Source organism: Musca vetustissima, unplaced genomic scaffold, assembly GCF_032173495.1.
Source record: "Musca vetustissima isolate MV318-11 ecotype Yass unplaced genomic scaffold, APGP_CSIRO_Mvet_v1 utg3452, whole genome shotgun sequence".
Classification (NCBI taxonomy): Eukaryota; Metazoa; Arthropoda; class Insecta; order Diptera; family Muscidae; genus Musca; species Musca vetustissima.
In genome coordinates, this window is record NW_026878626.1 from 215,122 (window position 1) to 237,219 (window position 22,098).

General features: G+C 33.1%; 1 protein-coding gene across 1 annotated transcript in view; it reads right to left on the reverse strand.

The window, feature by feature from the left end:
- LOC133323417 (sushi, von Willebrand factor type A, EGF and pentraxin domain-containing protein 1) overlaps positions 1–11,738 on the reverse strand; it is a 217,536-nt gene extending 205,798 nt beyond the window's left edge. The window contains exon 1 of the mRNA XM_061532345.1: positions 11,379–11,738. Coding sequence (XP_061388329.1) covers positions 11,379–11,738 — 360 coding nt within the window. The remainder of the gene's footprint in view (positions 1–11,378) is intronic.
- Positions 11,739–22,098: the final 10,360 nt, after the last annotated feature.

A 22,098-nucleotide genomic window follows, 5' to 3' on the forward strand; every position in this document is an offset into this window, starting at 1 on the left:
TGATGTGCATTCAAAATTCCTTAAATTGATCGGAACATGTCTACATGGACTATGTTATTGCGTTATTTGGTAGTACCGATTACCGAAAAAATGGCGGAACTTTTATGTAGGGATCATATCAAAACTTGGACCTACATTGTCAATTTTCCGCACAAATTTGTTTTACCCTCCAGTATCCTGCAATGCCACCTTTTAGTCACGACAAGGGGGAACTCAAGCAAAAACACATCAAAATGCAAACAACGTGGCCTTACCCTCAAGTGGACCTATATAGGAAGTTCGGGTAGAATGAAAAATACATACAAAAAGTTAAAATAAATACTTCATGACCTACCCATTTCTCCATGAGAAATGCTGTCTTAACATCAAGTTGATGAAAATGATATTATCTTTTGATACCAACTACAAACAGTACCCTTATCGTTGTTAATTTTAACACTGGAGCATATGTGTCGTAGTAATCCATTCCATATTTTCGTTGAAAACCCTTAGCAACCAGTCTCGCATTGTATTTGGATGGTTTTCCCAGGTTATCATTTTTGATGTTAAACACCCACTTGGATTTCAACAACTTTGCATCTTTTGGTCTTGGAACTTTATCCCACACATGAAAAAAAAACTGTTGAAGAAGAACTACTTCAACAGCTTTTCTCCATTTTCACCATCTTTATTAGTAGGTATTTCCTCATAAGTGTTTTGAACATTGTTCAATGCAGTAACTAGAGTATCAAACTTTCTTGGCAGTGTCAAAAACAATTGTGCCTACACATCACTTTCTTCCATATTTGCTTCTACTGTCGTATAAGATTATCGAATTCGGCCAAATAGCTTACCACAGAAGTACTTTTGGTCTTCTTTATCTGTGAAAGCTTTTTACTAATCAGTAGCTGGTCCACAATAGATTTCTTCGCAAAGACAGAACTTAAACATTCCCACATTCACATCTCAATCTTACACCTCAACAGTGATCCTGACTCCAAATTTCATGATTCTAGTTCTATTGGTTCCCTAAAATTCAAATTGTACTAAGTTTCAATTGTACCCTATTTATAGGAGGTGATGCAAATGTGATATACCCATTTGTTTTTAGATTGCCAAATTTTTATTTTTTATCCGATTAAATTGAAATTTTACACTTAGCATGCTACATGTTTTGGCTTTCCATGTTCCAATTTGAAAATAATATTATTCTAACAATTTGAGAGATATTTGAGAAAATATTTGAAATTCCATTAAAAGTGATTTTAAAACCAGTAAGGAAAGTTCAAAAGTCGGACGGGGCCGACTATGTGATACCCTTCACCACTTTGGGAACATACAAGAGATGTTAATATCTACAATATTCTGTATATACACGCAAAACCATTAGGTTTTTGACAAAATAGCTATTTCCATTAATCAATTTGGAAATTCCGTATGCTTTACTGAAATCCATATCAAATTTCAAAGTTTATTCTCCAAAAAGTTTAAAATTTTTTAATAAGTTCTAGTAAGGAATACTCATATATGTAAAAATAATTTACATTCCTGAAAATAACTCTATATGGTAATAATATTCAAATAAATGACGTTTACTACATTTATTACATTTTATACAGTTATATGACGTTTTTGACGTTTACACCTTTTTGACAGTCGAAAACCTTAAAATTCGTCATACGGCCCATCCCTGATTTAGATAGATATTTGAACCAATTGAAAAAATCCCACACACACACCATTTTGAAATCAATGAAAAATTGCAAAGGGCAGACTTGGATTTTTTAGTGTACCATTCGTATGAAACCGATTCAATTTAACTATATTCAATTTAATACCCTCTGCCAAATTTCATGTAAATCGAACAAACTAGACCCTCCGGTGCACCATTTCCATAAAATCAAACGAAAATATATATAAGATCTATATCAAAATCTGACCCGATGTCAACGAACCTTATCACACAACATTTTTCCTCAATTGCATTCGCTATGCAAATTTTTGTCAATCGGACAAATATTGGGAGTTTGGTGTATCATTCACAAACAAATATGGGAGCTATATCTAAATCTGAACCGATTTCTACAGAACTTCGCATACATAAGTATGGGGCTGATTCAGTGCACTGTGCAAAATCGGACAAATATTGGGAGTTTGGTGCAACATTTACCTAAAATCGGACGAAACTATATAGGGGAGCTATATCTAAATCTGAACCGATTTTAAAAAGATTTTGCAGACATCAGTCTGGACTTAATTCAGTACATGACATTTTTATAGTTTTCATCCGAAACAGTTTTTTGCTTCTCCCACACAATTATGCTTTTGTTAGTTACGCCTTTTTGCATTTTAGCTAACGATATGGGAGCTATATCTAAATCTGAACCGATTTTAACAAAACTTCGCAAACATCAGTCTGGACCTAATTTAGTACTCTGTGCTAAATTTTATTTCAAGCGGACCAATATTGGGAGTTTGGTGCACCATTTACCTAAAATTGGTCGAAACTATATATGGGAGCTAAACCTAAACCGATTTGCTCCAAATTCAATAGGGTTCGTCCTTGGCCCAAATAAGTGACATGTACCAAATTTCATCTAAATTGGATCATAAATGCGACCTGTACTTTGTTCACAAAAATACATGGACGGACGGACATGCATAAATCAACTCAGAAAGTAATTCTATGCATATTCTCAAACGGAACCATTTCTTTTGCCTGTTACAAACATATGCACAAAGACATAATACCCTGTACCACAGTGTGGTGAAGGGTCAATATTTAATTTTTGTATGCAGAAGTTGTTAACGCTCATAGCTTTTGTTTTTCATCCTTGTGATTCATAGTAGGCTCTCGTAGAGGACAAATGTTACAAACAGTAATGAGATTTTGTCTTGTGCTGTTTTTTTTCATACAGACTCAAGGTATACCATATTGCCTGCACTTGTGTTTACTGAATAGTTTTTTCCTTAATTGGTAAAAATGTGGTGCAATCGCGCATATTATTGGATTTTTAGTACTTACTAATTTTTTTAATGCTATAAAAATAAAGATTGAAAAACATTTGTAAAACAAAAAAATATTTTTAAACTTCAACCGAAAAAAGTCAATTTCATGAAAAAATTAATTTTTGCTACTGATTCTCAACATATATCTCTAAATAAATTAAACAGATCATTGGTATCTTATTTTCTTGAGAACAGCAAACTATAGAACATGTTTCAGTTATTCTAAAATTTTTAGTTTGCCAAAAAAGTGACTATACCACATTACCAACCTATACCACATTTGCATCACCTCCTCTAGTACACTTTTACATATCTCAATCTTACACCTCAACAGTGATCCTGATTCCAAATTTAATGATTCTAGCTCTATTGGTTCACCTAAAATTCAAATTGTACCAAATTTAGTACCATTTAGTACCCGTAAGCATTAATTTCTTAAACTGAATCCTGATCCCAATCCCACACCCCTACAGTGATCCTGACTCCATATTTCATTTTAAAATTTCAGGATTCCAGCTTGATTTGTACCTCTAATTAAATTTGTATTAAATATAGTATCATGTAGTACTTTTCGTACACATGAGTACACGCTTTCAAAACCATCTCCTTAAATAGACCCTAAATCTCAGCCCTAATTCGCATTTCAAATGTTTTGTTTTTAGCTCCATCCATTCACATGCTGCGAAATTGTACCAAATTTAGTACATTTTAGTACTTTCCGCATACTTATAGTTCGAATGTCCAAAAAACTCCTTGCTATATCAGTCAGTCAGTGACCCTCATTTAAAATTTAAGAGTTCTATCTCTTCCGGCTCGCCAAATACAAATGGTATCACATTTAGTACTTTTGTAGTACGAATTTCCAAAAACCCAGCCTTATCTGTCACATTTGGACCAAGAGTGACCCTTACCCAAAATTTCAAGATTCTAGCTTCAGCCGTTTCGTCTGGCGTTGATGAATCGCTAACTAAATTTTTAACATAGCTGAAGCCGAGGTTCACCCCTTTATAACTCAGGAATTACTTAAGTTTGTAGTATGCACAGTTTCATACTAATACTCATCCAAAGGTGATAATTTTGTGCGATCAAATTTCTAAAAAAAAAACATATTTTTCGGGCCAAATTTTTAGACCTGTCTATTAAATGATATGAGTATCCGCGATAAGTAAGGTGTACGTTTTGGATGAAATAAAATCTTTTTCGTGGAAATCCATCTACTAGAACGGCAAAGCACGAAATTTGGCAAAAAAGTTTTTGGAAATATCGCTGATGTAATTGCATTTTAGGTGGATCTTTTCCGTTTCAATAAATGACCTTATACGGATTTTGAACTTTGGCGAAAACAGACGTTTAAAAAATTCAGCCGAAAGAAAGATATAACCAAAAGTGTGAGCTGGGTCATCCATGGTCCTTTATTGACCGCATTGAAGTAGGTATATATCGACATAGTTTTTTAGGGTGCACAGCGAAATCGGATGCGCGTTAATGGTAAGCTTGCCTGGCTCAGTAGCAGGTCACCTTGCTTAATTTCCAGGCTTCAGGAAAAACAAGGTGGCTAATCATAGGTTGAGTACATAGTACAACATAGGTTGAGTACAGCTTTTTCTTTCTGTGGATTTTTCACCAAGCTGACCGAATTTCCTTACCGTTAAGGTAAATTCTTCAGCATATCTTTCTTCACTGTCGGTCACTGATCCGGTTCGAAGGACCAATGAAAAACTAGGGATCTTACGCGGATACTGTCCGCGGAGTGAAAGCACTTCTGTATTGTTTGTGGTGCATTTACACACTAATTTATTAATATAAAAAGTGATTCTTAAGAACTAAGTATTACAATATAGCTTAACCTATCTTAGACTAATGTGTAAAAGAGAGAGAAAGAGAGTGTATCTGCCATAATCCATGGTGTAGACACACACAATTCTTTATCTCACATGTGGCAAGCGCGCTACACATGCTTATCAGTCTGTAGTGAAGTTTACTCCCCGTAATCTCACCCAAACATACCACATGTGGCAATAGAAAACTCCTATCTTATTATTGTGTACAAATATTCAACCAAAATAATCTCTTATCTCAAGTGGATTGTAGACAAAAATAGATCCCTGTTTAACTAAATATGCTCTCTTCTACGCAAGAGACCCACAGCAAGACATTCACTATCTTTATTATTTAAAAACCATGTTCGCTACGTGAACAGCTATGTTTTAATTAAAAAAATTAATTTATTTTATTTTCAGATATATTCATTCTTCTATTTGTTTATCGCGACTATTAAACCTTAAAATCTGTATAAAATGCCCTGAAATTTGAGTCAATATTAATATTTATGTTGAGTGTTATTTTTTTCGACCTTTTTTGTTGATATTCCAGTAATGAGATTATTTATTCAAATATTTCCCGATATTTCGCAATTATCAAATTGCATCTTCAGGGGTGATCTATTTAAGAAAACATACATTTAATATTATTATCACAGCATATTAGTGTAGTCACAAAATTGTTGTTACATATTTTCAAAAAAGAGATTTCTTACATCTACATAATAATAGTCAGGTTTTTCTTAATAGCTAATGTAGTTGTACTACAATTGTCTATAGTTGATATTGCACTGATTATTCCCATGTATTGCACGATCTCTTCCTTGTCAAATGTCGATAACAATATGCTGCATTATTGGTATCGCTTTTATAATTTATTTTTAAGTTGGTTGGTATGTTATTAATATGTAACATCTCCAATGTTAACCTTCTGTTGTAATTGTTCTCTGACTGTAATACCCGTATGTTGTCAAAGTTTAGTATGTGATTATTAAGTTTACAGTGTTCTGCAAGAGCGGTTTTTTTTATTGTTCTTATGGTTCCTTAATTTTATGTCTGATTTGTGTCCGGATAATCTTGTTTTAAGTTTGTTTTTCGTGGTACCCACATACATTTTTCCACATTTTTCATCTTTCGATCCATCACATTCAATACGGTATATAACGTTATGTCTATCAGTAATAGGAATTTTACTTTTAGTATTAGTAAATAAGCATTTGAGTGTATTGTTTGTCCTAGTTGCTATCTGCAATTTATCTTTGTCATATAGACCAGAGTTTTGGAATCTTTCAGATATTCCCGGAATATAAATCATTGATTTATACTGCTTTTCTTTTTTCTCCTTTGTCTTTGTCATGTTATAATTGGTTAATAAATTTTCTATTATCACTTTTGGGAAACAGTTTTTGGTCAGTATTTTTCGTATTTTATTTTTATTCTTTTCATGAAACTTATTGTCGCTGATATTTAATATTCTGTTTATAAGATTTCTTCCTAGATGACCTATTTATAATAATTGGGAGAGACGCAATAAAAGACACCCTGACGACTTTCAACAATTTCAACCATAACATAAAATTTACCATGGAAGAAGAAAGTAATGGCTCCATCCCGTATCTCGACATGCTTATAAGGAGAATAGATGGCAGCATTGAACTTGATTGGTACCAAAAAACCTACTCCATGAAAAGAATAAAAATAAAATACGAAAAATACTGACCAAAAACTGTTTCCCAAAAGTAATAATAGAAAATTTATTAACCAATTATAACATGACAAAGACAAAGGAGAAAACAGAAAAGCAGTATAAATCAATGATTTATATTCCGGGAATATCTGAAAGATTCCAAAACTCTGGTCTATATGACAAAGATAAATTGCAGATAGCAACTAGGACAAACAATACACTCAAATGCTTATTTACTAATACTAAAAGTAAAATTCCTATTACTGATAGACATAACGTTATATACCGTATTGAATGTGATGGATCGAAAGATGAAAAATGTGGAAAAATGTATGTGGGTACCACGAAAAACAAACTTAAAACAAGATTATACGGACACAAATCAGACATAAAATTAAGGAACCATAAGAACAATAAAAAAACCGCTCTTGCAGAACACTGTAAACTTAATAATCACATACTAAACTTTGACAACATACGGGTATTACAGTCAGAGAACAATTACAACAGAAGGTTAACATTGGAGATGTTACATATTAATAACATACCAACCAACTTAAAAATAAATTATAAAAGCGATACCAATAATGCAGCATATTGTTATCGACATTTGACAAGGAAGAGATCGTGCAATACATGGGAATAATCAGTGCAATATCAACTATAGACAATTGTAGTACAACTACATTAGCTATTAAGAAAAACCTGACTATTATTATGTAGATGTAAGAAATCTCTTTTTTGAAAATATGTAGCAACAATTTTGTGACTACACTAATATGCTGTGATAATAATATTAAATGTATGTTTTCTTAAATAGATCACCCCTGAAGATGCAATTTGATAATTGCGAAATATCGGGAAATATTTGAATAAATAAACTAATTTAACAAAAGACCTCAAGCTCAAAGAATCTCATTACTGGAATGTCAATATTAATATATTGTTGGTACGGAGATGTTCTATACGATGAGAACCAAAACGCCCAATAGCAGCCAATACGGTTAGAAAACTTGTCCAAAATTGTGATCCCTTCGCGATTTCAACAGACGGACATACGTAAATCGACATAGAATATTATTCTGATCAAAAATATATTCGTTGTGGGGTCTCCGATGAATATTTCGAGGTGTTGCAAACGGAATGATAAATTTAATAAAACAAATTATTAACATTGACTCAAGTTTCAGGGCAGTAACAGTATAACGGTTCACCAATATGATTTGATAAGTATGCAAAGATAACAAATGTCTTTAACCATATTTGAATTACAACAAATAGGAATTAATTTAATTTATATTTCAAATACAAGATTTAAAACCGCCATAACTTTTGTGCGCAGCTTCTTATCACTATAACTGCATCCAGTTCATCCAGTTCTTAAGCATTACCATTAATATTGTTTATGTTTTGGGTGACTTAGTTTTCACAATACATCGCGCAGATCTTCGTATTTATCACCGTTACGTCCTTTAATGTATCAGGCATTGCTTTGTTCTTCCTTACAGGAGTCGAGACTGTCTTAATCGTTGCCTACAATTTACTTATCCGACTTCGGTGTGTATCTTTATGTCCGAACAATTTATGTTAATATGTTCTCATGATCTTCCAATAATATATTTTCATTGTAAGATTCGTCTCATCCCTTATCTGATTACTGTGGTTATTATGAACATTATTTTCCTGTTTTTTCCCTTTTCTGCCCCCTGGCCCCTTGTGTACGTCCCTGATGTTCACTTTCTTCAACAGCCAATCCAAACGAAGTTCTTGTTTCAGTGTCACCCTCTTTCCACTTTTCATCAGTAGTCGCTGGAATAGTTTCCTCACAACTTTTTCGTTTTTCAATAACAACTGCATTTTGTATTTACATAGCTCATAATTGCCTCTGTTCAACATGGTGAACACCAACTTGGAGTCAGTCATGATTCTTGCTAATCCTGCACATTTCCACAAGATCGCTTCATAAACAAAAAATTGCCAATAGTGAAGAAAAAATTTAAAATTCAGGCACTAATAGCATTTATTTAACCCTACGTTAAATAACCAACAAATTATAAGTAGATCAATAACCGTGGTAAATTTGTTCCCATCCAAATATAGCGCTGTAACTCATTAAAAAATGTCACTATCATGCGTTTTTTTATACTCTTCACCACACTTTGGTACAGGGTATTATGTCTTTGTGCATATGTTTGTAACAGGCAAAGGAATAGAGATAGACCCATGGTTCCTTTTCAGAATATGCATAGAATTACTTTCTGAGTCGATTTATACATGTCCGTCTGACGGTCCGTCCATGTATTTTTGTGAGCAAAGTACAGGTCGCATTTATGATCCAATTTGGATGAAATTTGGTACATGTCACTTATTTGGCCCAAGGACGAACCCTATTGAATTTGGAGCAAATCGGTTCAGATATAGCTTCCCTTATATAGGAATGCCATCTGGACCTGGACTTTTAATTGATCTTAATTACGTAGATTTTTAGAAACATATTGACTTTGTAAAAAAGACATAGATATTTGATTCATCGTCGATAATTTATAACTATATGTGTTTTTATTTGGACAGGGTGAATATGAATATGTTGTAGCGAAAAAATTTGCAAAGCACTCTGAAATTTCAGAGTTTTTCTCAAATGTCTGATTATTGAATTTCAAAATGGCTTTGACGTAGCTTTTCTTTTTATATTAACAAAGTCATAAAAGGATTTAAGATTGGATTTGAAATTATGTTTAATCTTGTTTAAATAAAGATTGTAAAGTTTTCGGGACTCTGTCGTATATTTAGACCTTGCGACAGCATATTTAGCATAATATATAGAGGAGCCTGATTTTTTATATTTTTTAAAAAGTTTATTTTTATAATTTTTAATACTTGAAGGCCAAAATTAGGGATAAGTAAATCGATTTTCGACTAATCGATTAATCGACTTTGAAAATTCTAAAAGACGAAGTCGAGTTTTGACCTTTGAGAAAATCGCAAAGTCGACTTTTCAAGATCGACTTTCGATTTTCTTCATAAATTCTTGGTTTATTATCACTAGACCTCGGATTTTTGCATATTTTTTATGCTTTATCCGATTGGACTCAAATTTTGTATTTAGGCGTTTCATGCTTTAATTGATCGATATTTGGGGTCATGTCAAAAATATGCAAAAAATATGCAAAATATATGCAAAAAATATGCAAAATATATGCAAAAAATATGCATGCAAAAATATGCAAAAATATGCAAAATATGCAAAAATATGCAAAATATGCAAAAATATGCAAAATATGCAAAAAATATGCAAAATATGCAAAAAATATGTTTGCATATTTTGCATATGTTTGCATATATTTTGCATATTTTTTGCATATTTTGCATTTTTTGCATATATTTTGCATATTTTTGCATATTTTGCATATTTTTCCATATTTTGCATAGTTTTGCATATTCTGCATATTTTTGCATATTTATAGCATATCGACCTAGCATACCGTGCATATTTTTTGCATATTTTAGCATATATTTTGCATATTTTATGCATATATTTTGCATATTTATTGCATATCGACCTAGCATATTTTGCATATTTTTTGCATACATGTTGCATATTTTGCATATTTTTTGCATATTTTGCATATATTTTGCATATTTTGCATATTTTTTGCATATCTCGTGCATATGCAAAATATGCAAATATGCAAAAAATTAAAAAAAATATGAACCCTTCAAATAATTCTAAATCCTTTGAAACGAATTTGTGTCCAATCAGAATTTCGATATCTTCATTATTAAAAAATATGCAAATATGCAAAATCCGAGGTCTAATTATCACACAGCCGAAATTGTCCAAAAATTACAGATTCCAGAACTTTTTTCATCTATTGACAACAATTCTTATAAAAAAATTAAATTTTTAATCGATTTTGCTTTAGTTGGTAAAAGTCGAAAATCGATTTTGAACAGGTTTGACAAAATCGAAAGATCGAAAATTCGACTTTTTAGTCAAAGGCAAAAATCGAAAAGTCTAAAAATCGACTTTTTGGTCAGAGGCACAAATCGAAAAGTCGACTTTTGCGCTCGACTACGTATCCCTACCTCAGATGTGACCCATGGATATCGTTCCGAGTTTCTAACTCTAACAATGGGAACACATTCTAGAATTAATTTATTTAGGATATCATAAAATTTATATACTGATAATTCTAGATCACTATGACTCTTACAAATAAATAATGAGCTCCAATTTACGGTTGAGATAAGTGCGTTTAGCTTTCGGAAGTCAGTTTTATTATAATTAGGAACAGATTTAAATGACATTGAAGAATTTTTGGTAGCTAAATTATTATTCATCATGGATATGTATAATGTAGGATGGTAGTTATCTTCGGGAGTACATACTGGAGGTATTTTAATTATTACAAAATATTGCGTATAATGCACAAATGCTAGATGCAAATACGATATCAAAACAGTTTAATTCAATTAAATTAGTGAAATATTTGGCATCAACTGCAATAAGGACGCCACCAGAAAACATTATAACATCATAATTAAAACCAAGGCTATCAGAGAATAATCGAGTTAAGTTTGTGTTTAACCCTCTTACATTCTGATAGCAAACATTTTATTTAGTTTTTGGCAATATTTCAACCCTCTGAGGCAATGAGCTACATTTTCAGATCTTTCCAAAAATTCCTTTACAAATGCATTAGCAGGCCAAAATTCTCTCGAAATTAATCGATAAAACATACGATTTTAAAACATGATCTACTTTCTGAGAAAGCAGACCGGAGCTTATAACAACGTAGACAGAAATTTCCATCGATTTTTGATTTTATATAATAATTTAAATCCTCAGCCGAGGTACATGGTGCAAACCTAGATACAAATACCATTTTCATGGTGGGAGCCATAGATAATGGTCTTTGACCAGGTTGAAGGGAATTGCTAGTGACAGCTACGGAAGACGCATTAGATGATTGAACTGATGATTCCCGATTTCCGTGAGTAGGTTTTGAAGTCTTTTCCAGACTAGCACTACTTATACTCACAGATTTTGGATTAATCACTTCATTTACATCCTTATCGCATATGTCAGCATATGTCTGGACACAATCAGTTTCCGTTGTATCTGTGGTATTGACGGAAGGTGATTGTGGCACTGTATTCCCAACAGAAACTGTGGGTTTGCGACTAGGCACGACTTTATTGGGAGCCTTTTTCGCAGACCTTTTACGTTTCTGCCCAGACATAGGCGGCGATGATATAAATTAATCCAGCTCTTGGTAATTTTCGAACAAATTGGAAAAATTCTCAAAACGTTTTGATAACGATGTAAATTCCTTTTTCATCGAACCAAGCTCCGACTGCAAGTCTTTTACAAAGTTATAAAAGTCGGCTGAGAGTTTTCGACAATGAACACAGCACCAACGGACACCAACATTATCCCTAATTGTGTCCACTACTTTTGCATTAATTCGAGCACATTTAACGTGCCATTGATTAAGGCAAAACCAGCAAGTGACACAGAAATATTACATAATTCGTAAGGACAAACCATTTTTAAAAATTATTATTATTATTATTGATTTTTGTTTTTAATATAATTTATTAAATTTTCTGGAATTTCTATCCCTTGAATTTCTTATTAAACACAAAATTTGGCAACTTAGTTTTGAGATGTCAAAATAACAAAACAAAATAAAAAAAAAAGAAATAAAGGAACAAATTGGGAATGGAAACAAAATGCCAATTAGAATTAAAAAGATTAATTAATATTAGCAAAAATATGTTAAATTTCACAATTCCAATTAGATCAAAATGCACAAAAATTATTTCACAACACTTTTAAACACTGTTACCACAAAAACACAGATTGTATTGTTAAAATTAAATATTTTTTAAAACGAGCACAGAGCACCACAAAATTAGTGAACATTCACGACAGGGTAGCCAGACTTACTTTCGTCCGATTTTTTGTGAATGATACACCAAACTCCCAATATTTGTCCGATTGACAAAATTTTGCATAGCGAATGCAATTGAGGAAAAAATGGTTTGTTGACATCAGGTCAGATTTTGATATAGGTCTTATATATATTTTCGTTTGATTTTATGTAAATGGTGCACCGAAGGGTCTAGTTTGTTCGATTTACATGAAATTTGGCAGAGGGTATTAAATTGAATATAGAGTGATAACTACAAACAAATGGTGTATGAAACGGTTGCTCAATTAGGTCCTTGTGTTTATATATAGCTCCCATACATAACTTTACTCGATTTCATACGAATGGTACACCAAAAAATCCAAGTCTGCCCTTTGCAATTTTTCATTGATTTCAAAATGGTGTGTGTATGGGATTTTTTCAATTGGTTCAAATATCTATCTAGATAGCACATTTAATTTCGCCCGATTGCATCTCAATGGTCCTCCAAAGATTCTATGTCTGTTCTATATACAGGATATTGTAGATATTAACATCTCTTGTATGTTCCCAAAGTGGTGAAGGGTATCATATAGTCGGCCCCGTCCGACTTTTGACCTTTCATTACTGGTTTTTGTTTTAAATTGTCTATACGGATCTGATCTTTTTTGTTTTAAATTGTCTATACGGATCAGATCTTGATGTAGGGACTCAAAATTTTATGTACTGCATTTAACAACTCATTGCGTATTCTATAATACCCATTATTTGACTCTAAAATACAGATAGTAAAGATGAACATAATTTTTTATGAGTTTTTTTATTTAAATCGTTGCAAATTGAAAAATGGTACCTATTATAATTAAAGTTCATATATTATTTATTATATAATTTTATTTTTTAATAAAGAAATAAAACTATTTAAATTATCATTGGAAGCGATTTAAAAATATTTATAATTCGGATTTGGCAATACAGATTGGTCCGCAATCAATTGTTATTGTATATTAAAATAAGTTGTCCATTAAATTCTGCTCAAAGCCTAATTTAAAATTTTGTAAAAAATCTAAAATGCCTACAATTATTCCTTAACAATATTGCTTAAGCAAAACAACGTTTGCCGTGTCAGCTAGCTTTAAATAAAAGATATTTTGTTACGGTCACAAAGCTTGGCATTTTTGAACAGCATTGTTTTTTACAGTAATTATGTCCAAAAATAGCTTAAAAAATAGTCTAAAATTAAAAAATCAGATAAAAACTTATTATAGCATAATAAAGAAAAACAACATATAATTTGAGACTATATAGTGAAAATTACCCATTTGAACTTTAGGGAAATCGAACCCAAACCGTTTTCTACTGGCGTTTACTGGGCATGTTCAAAGGTGCCCCCCGAGTGACATTTCGCGGAATCTTGAATTGGAAATAATTTCTTTAATGAAAGAACACAATCACTGAATACTTTTTACACTCTTACAAAAACAACCAGTAAGGAAAGTAGTTAAGTCGGACGGGCCGACTATATGATTCCCTTCACCACTTTGGGTATATTCAACAGATGAATCCTAACAGACGTCGCATTTAGTAAGGACCAGTAAAATGAAATTGGATCCATAAACATGATACATAAACCGATACTAAATTTTTCATTTGGTCAGATATAGAAGCTATATCTAAATCTGAACCGATTTCATGAAACTTTACACACATCATTCTAGACCTAATTCATTACGCTGTGCAAAATTTCGTGCAAATCGAAATATATATGGGGACTTTGGTGCACCATTTACATGAAATCGGACGAATATATATATATATATGGGAGCTTAACCGATTTTTCCAATTTCAATAGGGTTCGTCCTTGGCCCAAGTAAGTGACCTATGCCAAATTTCAAATCGGATCATAAAGGCGACCTGTACTTTGTTCACAAAAATACATGGACGGACGGACATGCGTAAATCCACTCAGAAAGTGATTCTATGCATATTCTCAAAAGGAACCATGTGTCTATCTCGTTTCCTTTTGCCTGTTACAAACATATGCTCAAAGACATAATACCCTGTACCACAGTTTGGTGAAGGGTATAACAATGTGAAGAGGATGATTCCCTGCCGAAGTTCTACCACAGTATTTAAATTGCAAAAATTGCATACCCACATTTTTGGAATTTTTTTGTTTTTTGGAATATAATTTGTAGTTATTCGAGCTTTAACACTTCTTTGCATAGTGATAGATATTTCCATCATACCAATGAGCCTCGATAAGTCTTTTATTGTACATTGCATAAAAAACTTAGTTGCAAACAATAACATACGGTAAATCGTGTTTAAAGAAATTACCATAAAAGGATATTCGGCCTTTTTAAATTTTTGTTTGTAATTGATTGATATATATTGATATAAAAGATTTCTAATAGATGTTCCGGTTTTTTTTGCAATAGACTCTTGGAAAAGTTTGAGTTTAAATAAAAATGCGCGAATGAAGATTTTACCTTCACCTTGAGTTTTCTCAACAAAAAAGAAAAAAAATCTATACATTTATGAGTAGGAGCACTTATTCTTTTTTGTCTCAATAATACAACTAAGCCAAAAAAGAATAAAAATGCAATAAAGGGTTTATAAAAAAGATGCCGACAAACTGGTACATGTACGAGTATGAGCACTTATTTTTTTCTTGTCTCATTAAAACAACTCATAAAATTTCGAATAACAGTAAACTTTTTTTTAGATCTCACAACAACACCTAACAATAAAGCGTCATCAGATGAGTCGGAGGCAAATATAGCAGTACCGAAGTATATGTCAATACTTCAGGGAAAACCCCTTATTGGAAGAAATAAGAAAATTGTTCTATACATATTATCTGATAATAGTCCAGCGTACAAAAAATATATGCGCATAATTTACAGTTTACAAAAATCACTAACGAAAAAATGTCACATGAAAGGATTCGAATTCCTTATTTCTGATGTCCACAGTACTGACACATCAGATAAATCGAATTTTTCTATATTAATGCAGACAAATCGATGGGCACATAGTCCCTTGGAGGCACAAGGAGGTCATGAGGAAGCAGCTAATTGTCTTTCTGAAATCACGAGACACTCGTCGACAGCCTTCATTATCCCCATTCTTTTCTTAGGATCTTCATTGGGAGCACCAATGCTTCCTCTAACTATTGAGAGTCAAGATTTCACGCAAGTGTTGACCGCGGCTAATGACGATGAAAAGATTCTTTTGGAAAAATGGTATATAATTGACAACTGCTATCAGCCTACATGCCACCGACTAAATACTGAACAATGCAAACATTCGACACCGGCGCAGGAATCAGAGCTGAACGTCCTTTTTGAAACATTGCTACGTTTGTTTTCTGATGATCTAAAAGATTCATATATGTCAACAACTGTGGTGGAACAGGAAATCAATAACACTGTTCTAATGAGCCAAGAACTTGCAAAACGTTGCATATGGATACAGAGTGGACATCCTACAACATCAAATGCATCCGAAAATTCTTCAGCGTATGATAAGGAAGTACATAGAAGAATGACCAAGCTATATTCGGAATTAAGAGCACACCTGTCGGAAAAAAATTTGATAAGAATTCTTCCAGCAATTGGCATTGATGACGATGAACTTGCTTCTATTATTGAGAGTTTAGTGGAAAAGACCATAGATTGCATATTTGATGAATACACATCCAAAAATATTTTACCAAGAAACACAAATGGTGTCGACCACGTCCTATTAGAAGAGATAGAAATGATCGGCCAATATTCGAAAATCCTTGCTCAAAATTCTCCTAATTTCGATATTATGAATGACATAAAACGGTAAGTGATCTAAACGTAAACATAACACGTATACTAAACATTAAAAAATTAAAATGAATACGAATTATGTGATCGGACTAAAATTTTATATTCTATTCAACGGTGAAATTATATATATATATATACTAGCTGAACCCGTGGGGCTTCGTAGCCGCTACTTAGTTACTAACTCAAAATTTTAAGAATATATTACAATGTTCTAGAAGAAAACTATTTATATGGTAATATTCAAAAATGTTTTATATTCCTTAAAGATGAGGTTTGCCATAAGCTTGCAAATATATATATGTTCACGAAATATGAACATATTGCATATTATTTGAATGCATTTTCTATAAAATTATGTGTTCTTGACAAAACTGACATTTCTAAAAACGGATTATGTAAACCATAATATAATCCATAATAAAAATTTCAGAAATTTTTAAGGGATAAAAATTATATAATCAACCTTATGGCTAATGAGGGTGTATACACTTTAACATGGTGAAAATGTGCCTCATCGAAATATTGGTTCTAGACCCCATGTTTCTTTGGACCAAATCCCTTTCAGAAAATTTAGATTTCATCCAAACTTTGCCCATTTTATTATTTCTTCCAAACTTAGTTCAAATACGAAGATGGGGAATTTCGGTCCACTCCTTCTGGAACCTCTACACAGGGGCTAGGTTTAAATGCGGCTATAGTAATTTATCGAACTTTACGTTATAATTTTTTATCTCGCTATCCTCCGCAGGTGAAATGATAAAAACAGAGTCTTAGAACCAAACTCAAAACGCGTAATAAATCAGATAACATTTTTAATATAAAAAATGGGGTTATATGGGGACTAGGGGGGCGAATATTAATAATATGGGGGCTATCCGAAAAAATGCCTGCAGACAAAAGTCGGCACTATTCAAAATTTTGGCGATCTATCTCAATACGTTTAGACGCTAGAGTGATTACAACAGACAGACGGACATAGCTATATCGTAATATAATTTTACGCTGATCAAGAATGTATATACTTTGTAGGGTCGGAAATGATTATTTCGATGAGCTACAAACGGAAAAACAAAATTAATATACCCTCCATACTATGGTGGAGGGCATAAAAAATGGGGTTATGTGGGGACTACCCCAAAAAGGGGGCGAATATTAATTTTTGGTAGGGATATTTGTTACCATATACGACTACAAAATACCAAATTACAGCAAATTCGGTTGAAAAACGGGCTCAAGAACCCCAAAATACCGAAAATTGGGGGTACCCTTATATGGGGGCTATCCGAAAAAATGGACCTATATTCACAATTTTTTGTAGAGAGATTTTGTACCTATTAAGAACTCAAAATACTAAATTACAGCTAATTCGGCGGAAAAATTCGATCAAAACCCCCAAAATACTGAAAATTAGGAGGTACCGTTATATATACCGTTTTGTGGAGACATTTAGTACCCCATAAGAACCCAATGTAGCAAATTTCAACGAATTCGAGTGAAAAACGCGCTCAAGAACCCCAAAATACCGAAAATGCCTAAACGTGGACCGATAAGACCCATCTCAGACGACATAGCTATATCGTCATAGAATTTTACGCTGATCAAGAATATATATACTTTATAGGGTCGGAAATTAGTTCGATGAGTTACAAACGGAAAAACAAAATTAATATACCCTCCATACTATAGTGGAGGGTATAAAAATGGGTGAAAATGTGTTTTGTGTTCTTTGCTGATTTGTGGCAAAACTACACAACGCACGCACATGTGATCAATGACTAAATTGAAGAATATCCCATGGACAATATGGTTCTAATGTATAATTTTCGATATAACCACTGCATGCAGCCAAAACGGATGCTGACATTTTGAAGCGAATTTTCGGTATTTTTTAATTTTTCTTATGATTAGGACTCGCAACCAGATAACGGGCTAAACTGATTATAGGATTGTAGAACTCGCGATTTTTTATCTAAAATTGATTGCGGTTGCTCCTCGCCGGTTCGCATATATTTTAGATGATTTAGGTAAAATTGAATTCCCTTAACCTTATTAAAAAAAATTAAAAATATTTTTGTGGCAAACAAAAAATTATTTCATGTTATTTTCAGATATCTTCACGTTTTTATTTGTTTTTTTTTCGCGAATATTAAACCGGGTTTCAATGTGATTTGACACGTATGCAATGAAAACAAATACGTTTAACTATTTTTGAAGAATTTCGCGTATTACAACAAACAATTCCCATTGTAAACCTATATTATTCCCGATTCAGTTTTCGAAATTTTTATTTTAGATGTTGTGAGTCTGGCCACAGACAAAAAACAAATTTGCGTGGAAAGGCCTTAGGGCGAGACCTTTTTGCCTTTGTGGCGGTCTCCAAACCACACATAATTATCCCGAACTCCCAAGTGCGGGTAGAGTTGGGGAAAGCTAAGTAACAACAAAACAAGGCACTGCGAGCGGGTAATCATAAGATTAGCCATGCCTTAATCAGTCATATATCCACAAGGACTCGCTTACGTAAAAATTGTCAAGATCGTATAGCCAGTACGTTGGAGTGTCCCATAAAGGGGTACACCCATAGTTACCGAGCAGCCTCCTTCACCACCGGAGACCACTCAGTAAAAATGTTTATCATGTGCGGCTGGATGTGGCATCCACCACACGGCCTATGTGTAACTTTACATAATGTGAGCTTACGCACCATTACATGTAGTGTAGCGTCCACCACATCCTGCCACACACGGTAAACATCGCCTGAAAAAAAGGAAAGAAAAGATTAGCATGAATAAAATAAATATAAAATAATTTGATACAATATACCACCAATGATGCTCGTTCGTGTATTTCTTTTTCTTCTTTGTTGAAATAGACAGCTGATTGTGACAGTCCCAAAAAGTTGAGTTGCCAACCTAGAATGAAGGAATAAATAGTGTTGAACAACATTATCGACACAGTGTTCCGACTCTCTTAGAGAAAAAAAAAACACAGTGTTAATTCTCTTACAGTTGAAAGGGATCAGGGTATGTTAGAGAAAATAGAAAGGGACCATCGTTGTCTAATTAAGAAAAAGAGACAGATAAAACTACTAAGTAAAGTGTCGATCTCTGGAAAGCTTTGAAAGTCCATCCATGAAGCTATAAATGAGAGTAGTTTTGGTGGAATAAAAGGTAGTCGTAAGTGGTGCTGAGCATAAAAAATTTCTAAAAATAGGTGTATAATTTTGTTTAATTGGCAATCACGTATAACAGTGCGCCAAAATTGAAAGTAATTTGAAAATACAAATTTTTTGTGCCAAGTTTTAGAAGCATAAATAAAAGAGGTAAAAACCGATGTTGTATAATATCAGTAAAGAGTTACATTAATGTTATAATCCATAAAAGGTGAAGTGGAAAATACCGAATTGGCAGTGTCCAGCTAACTATATTAAAACAAACATTCAGCGAATAAAAAAAAGGTAATGGATAAATAAAACGTAAGAAGACTAATGATATGTGTATATTATTACCTTTGGTATAGGCAGACTGAATTCGCTGAAGAGCCCTAAATGTGGTATGGTGATCATTGGTGGACAGGAAAAAACATATATTGTACATTAGGATCATTCTATTCCCAAAATAGTCGCAAATGCCATCTAGCGAAAATAAAGGGTACCTGCTAGGAAAGCTTCACCTCTTTGAAAGCTCAGCACCAAGCTATTTCTCTGGTGTGACAAACTTAACACCAATCAAAGTCTCATGAAAACGAAAAGTTCAACATCTATCAACTTGCTTTGACCCGACTAAAAGTTCGGAATAAAGCGAATATTATCCGAGACAAGACCCTAAATAAAGCGTAACCGATTCGTGTCCCAAGGCAAAAGTTCAGGGTCCGAAAAGCTGGATAACTTGACATCCACATTAACCAGCACACATTTTTTATGAATCTAAACGGCTAATAATCAACGATTTCCCAGATTTTTATAGTAGTCTTATAATAGCATAATAATCATAGCCAATATTATATTTATATCTTAATTAATGTTATATTTTTTTATTATTCATATATTTTTATTATTGACCTTATATTTTTTTTGACAATCATTTATATATTTCTTTTTTTTTGTTTGTTCATTTTTGGTGTCTTCAAGACTTCTCGAATCGTAATCTTCAAAAAAGAAAGAAAAATCGGCTAAGAAAGTATTGCCCGTCTATTCCAAAAAAAAAAAGAGCTCTTTTAGGATGTTTTAGGCTGGGTAGAAACATTGTCTTGTGTTTGGCAAGAATTTTTTTTAATTTCAAGTTTAAAGAGTAGTTTGAGATATTCAGATTGTGAATTTTTGAGACCCAAGAAGGGACATTCAAGTATTGGTTTATTGAAGGAAAAAAAGACCGTTCGTTTAAGAAGAAAAGTAATATATTTTTTGTTGTGTTTATGTATTTTTTTATTTCAAAAATTATAGATGTTAAGTAGGCAAAATTAGTAATATAAATCTCAATATAAATTTCACTATAGGTTTAGATAAAAATTATGATTTATGTCGACTATAAAAACTGATTTGTTAGGATTAATATTGGAATAAATTAGAATATTTTATTATGAAATTGAATATGTGCTAAATTTGAGAAACATTGGAGGGGCAAATATATAAGGTAAGTGGTGTGTGATAGGCGGTTATAGGGGTCACAAAGATTAAAAAGAGGAGATTGTGATCATGGTAGGGTGGGCATATTTGATCCTTCGGGTGTAGGTGGTTCATTAGATGATTGATGCATCTTGGTGGTAGTTGATTTTGTTACAGAATTTTTACGAACTCGTGCGTGCCTTGGGCTGGGATGAAGGGGTTAGAATCACACCCAGGAGAAGTAAGGCTGAGTTAGCTGGTGTCCGAACGGAGTTGGCCCCTAGTCGCATAAAGGCCCACGAAACAGTATGGCGCCCAATCTAAAAATATGTCAGACGTTAGTGTATAATACCTAGACGCTAGACAATAGCCAATTAGTATAGATGTAATAGTCCGACATTCCCTCACCGCCCACAGAGTACGCGGCTATGGAACTGTCATTTCATATCCAATCTGGACAAAGGCCTAGATTGCAGTATGAAGTGATGTTTTCCAGAAAACTGTGTCGGGGGTAAGAGAATGATGAATACATACCAACATTGAATGTGTCCTACGAAGTGATATATCACTCTAGGTAGTTGCACATAGGAGGTTGGATCTAATATATGTAGCTTCAGCCGCTCTAGAAAAACAGCTAGAGTTGAAGTATCCGCTTCTGGTGGGTTGAGTGACCATGCTGGGGGTAGGCAAGTCAAGACACATAAGAACTATAGAGTAGTACATTTGTTATTTTAAAATTGTCTTATGCATCATCATTTAAATGACACCGTTGAAGGACAAAGAAAACCGCACGCGCCACAAACCAACAAATTGCCCCTTCCTAAAAGATAAAAAAATTATATAAAAAAAGAAAAAACAGGAATTAAATAACTTACAAGTTCATCTTTTTTAAATAGAGATTAGGTAAAATTTATCTGCCGTCAAGGTGATGAATACTAGATCAAAATCTAAAAATAGAAAAAGAATTAGACCAGAATTGTTTGATTCAAATAGATCAACATACATTGAGGAGAAAAAGCAACGAGGTCAGAACAGCATCAATATGACTGAACCCAATAGTGGTATAACTAGATGTCAATTCCGGGATATGTCGCAGACCATAATCGCTGATAATCCAGCCACTAATTCCATCGGTCCTTTGTATTTACAAGGGACAAATCCCCCACAACCTCAAAACGTCAATTTAGCCACTGTTGGAACACGACAACCTCTAAGCGAAACCTGTCAGAACAATTTGGAAAGCAAAGTAGAAGCCGTTGAA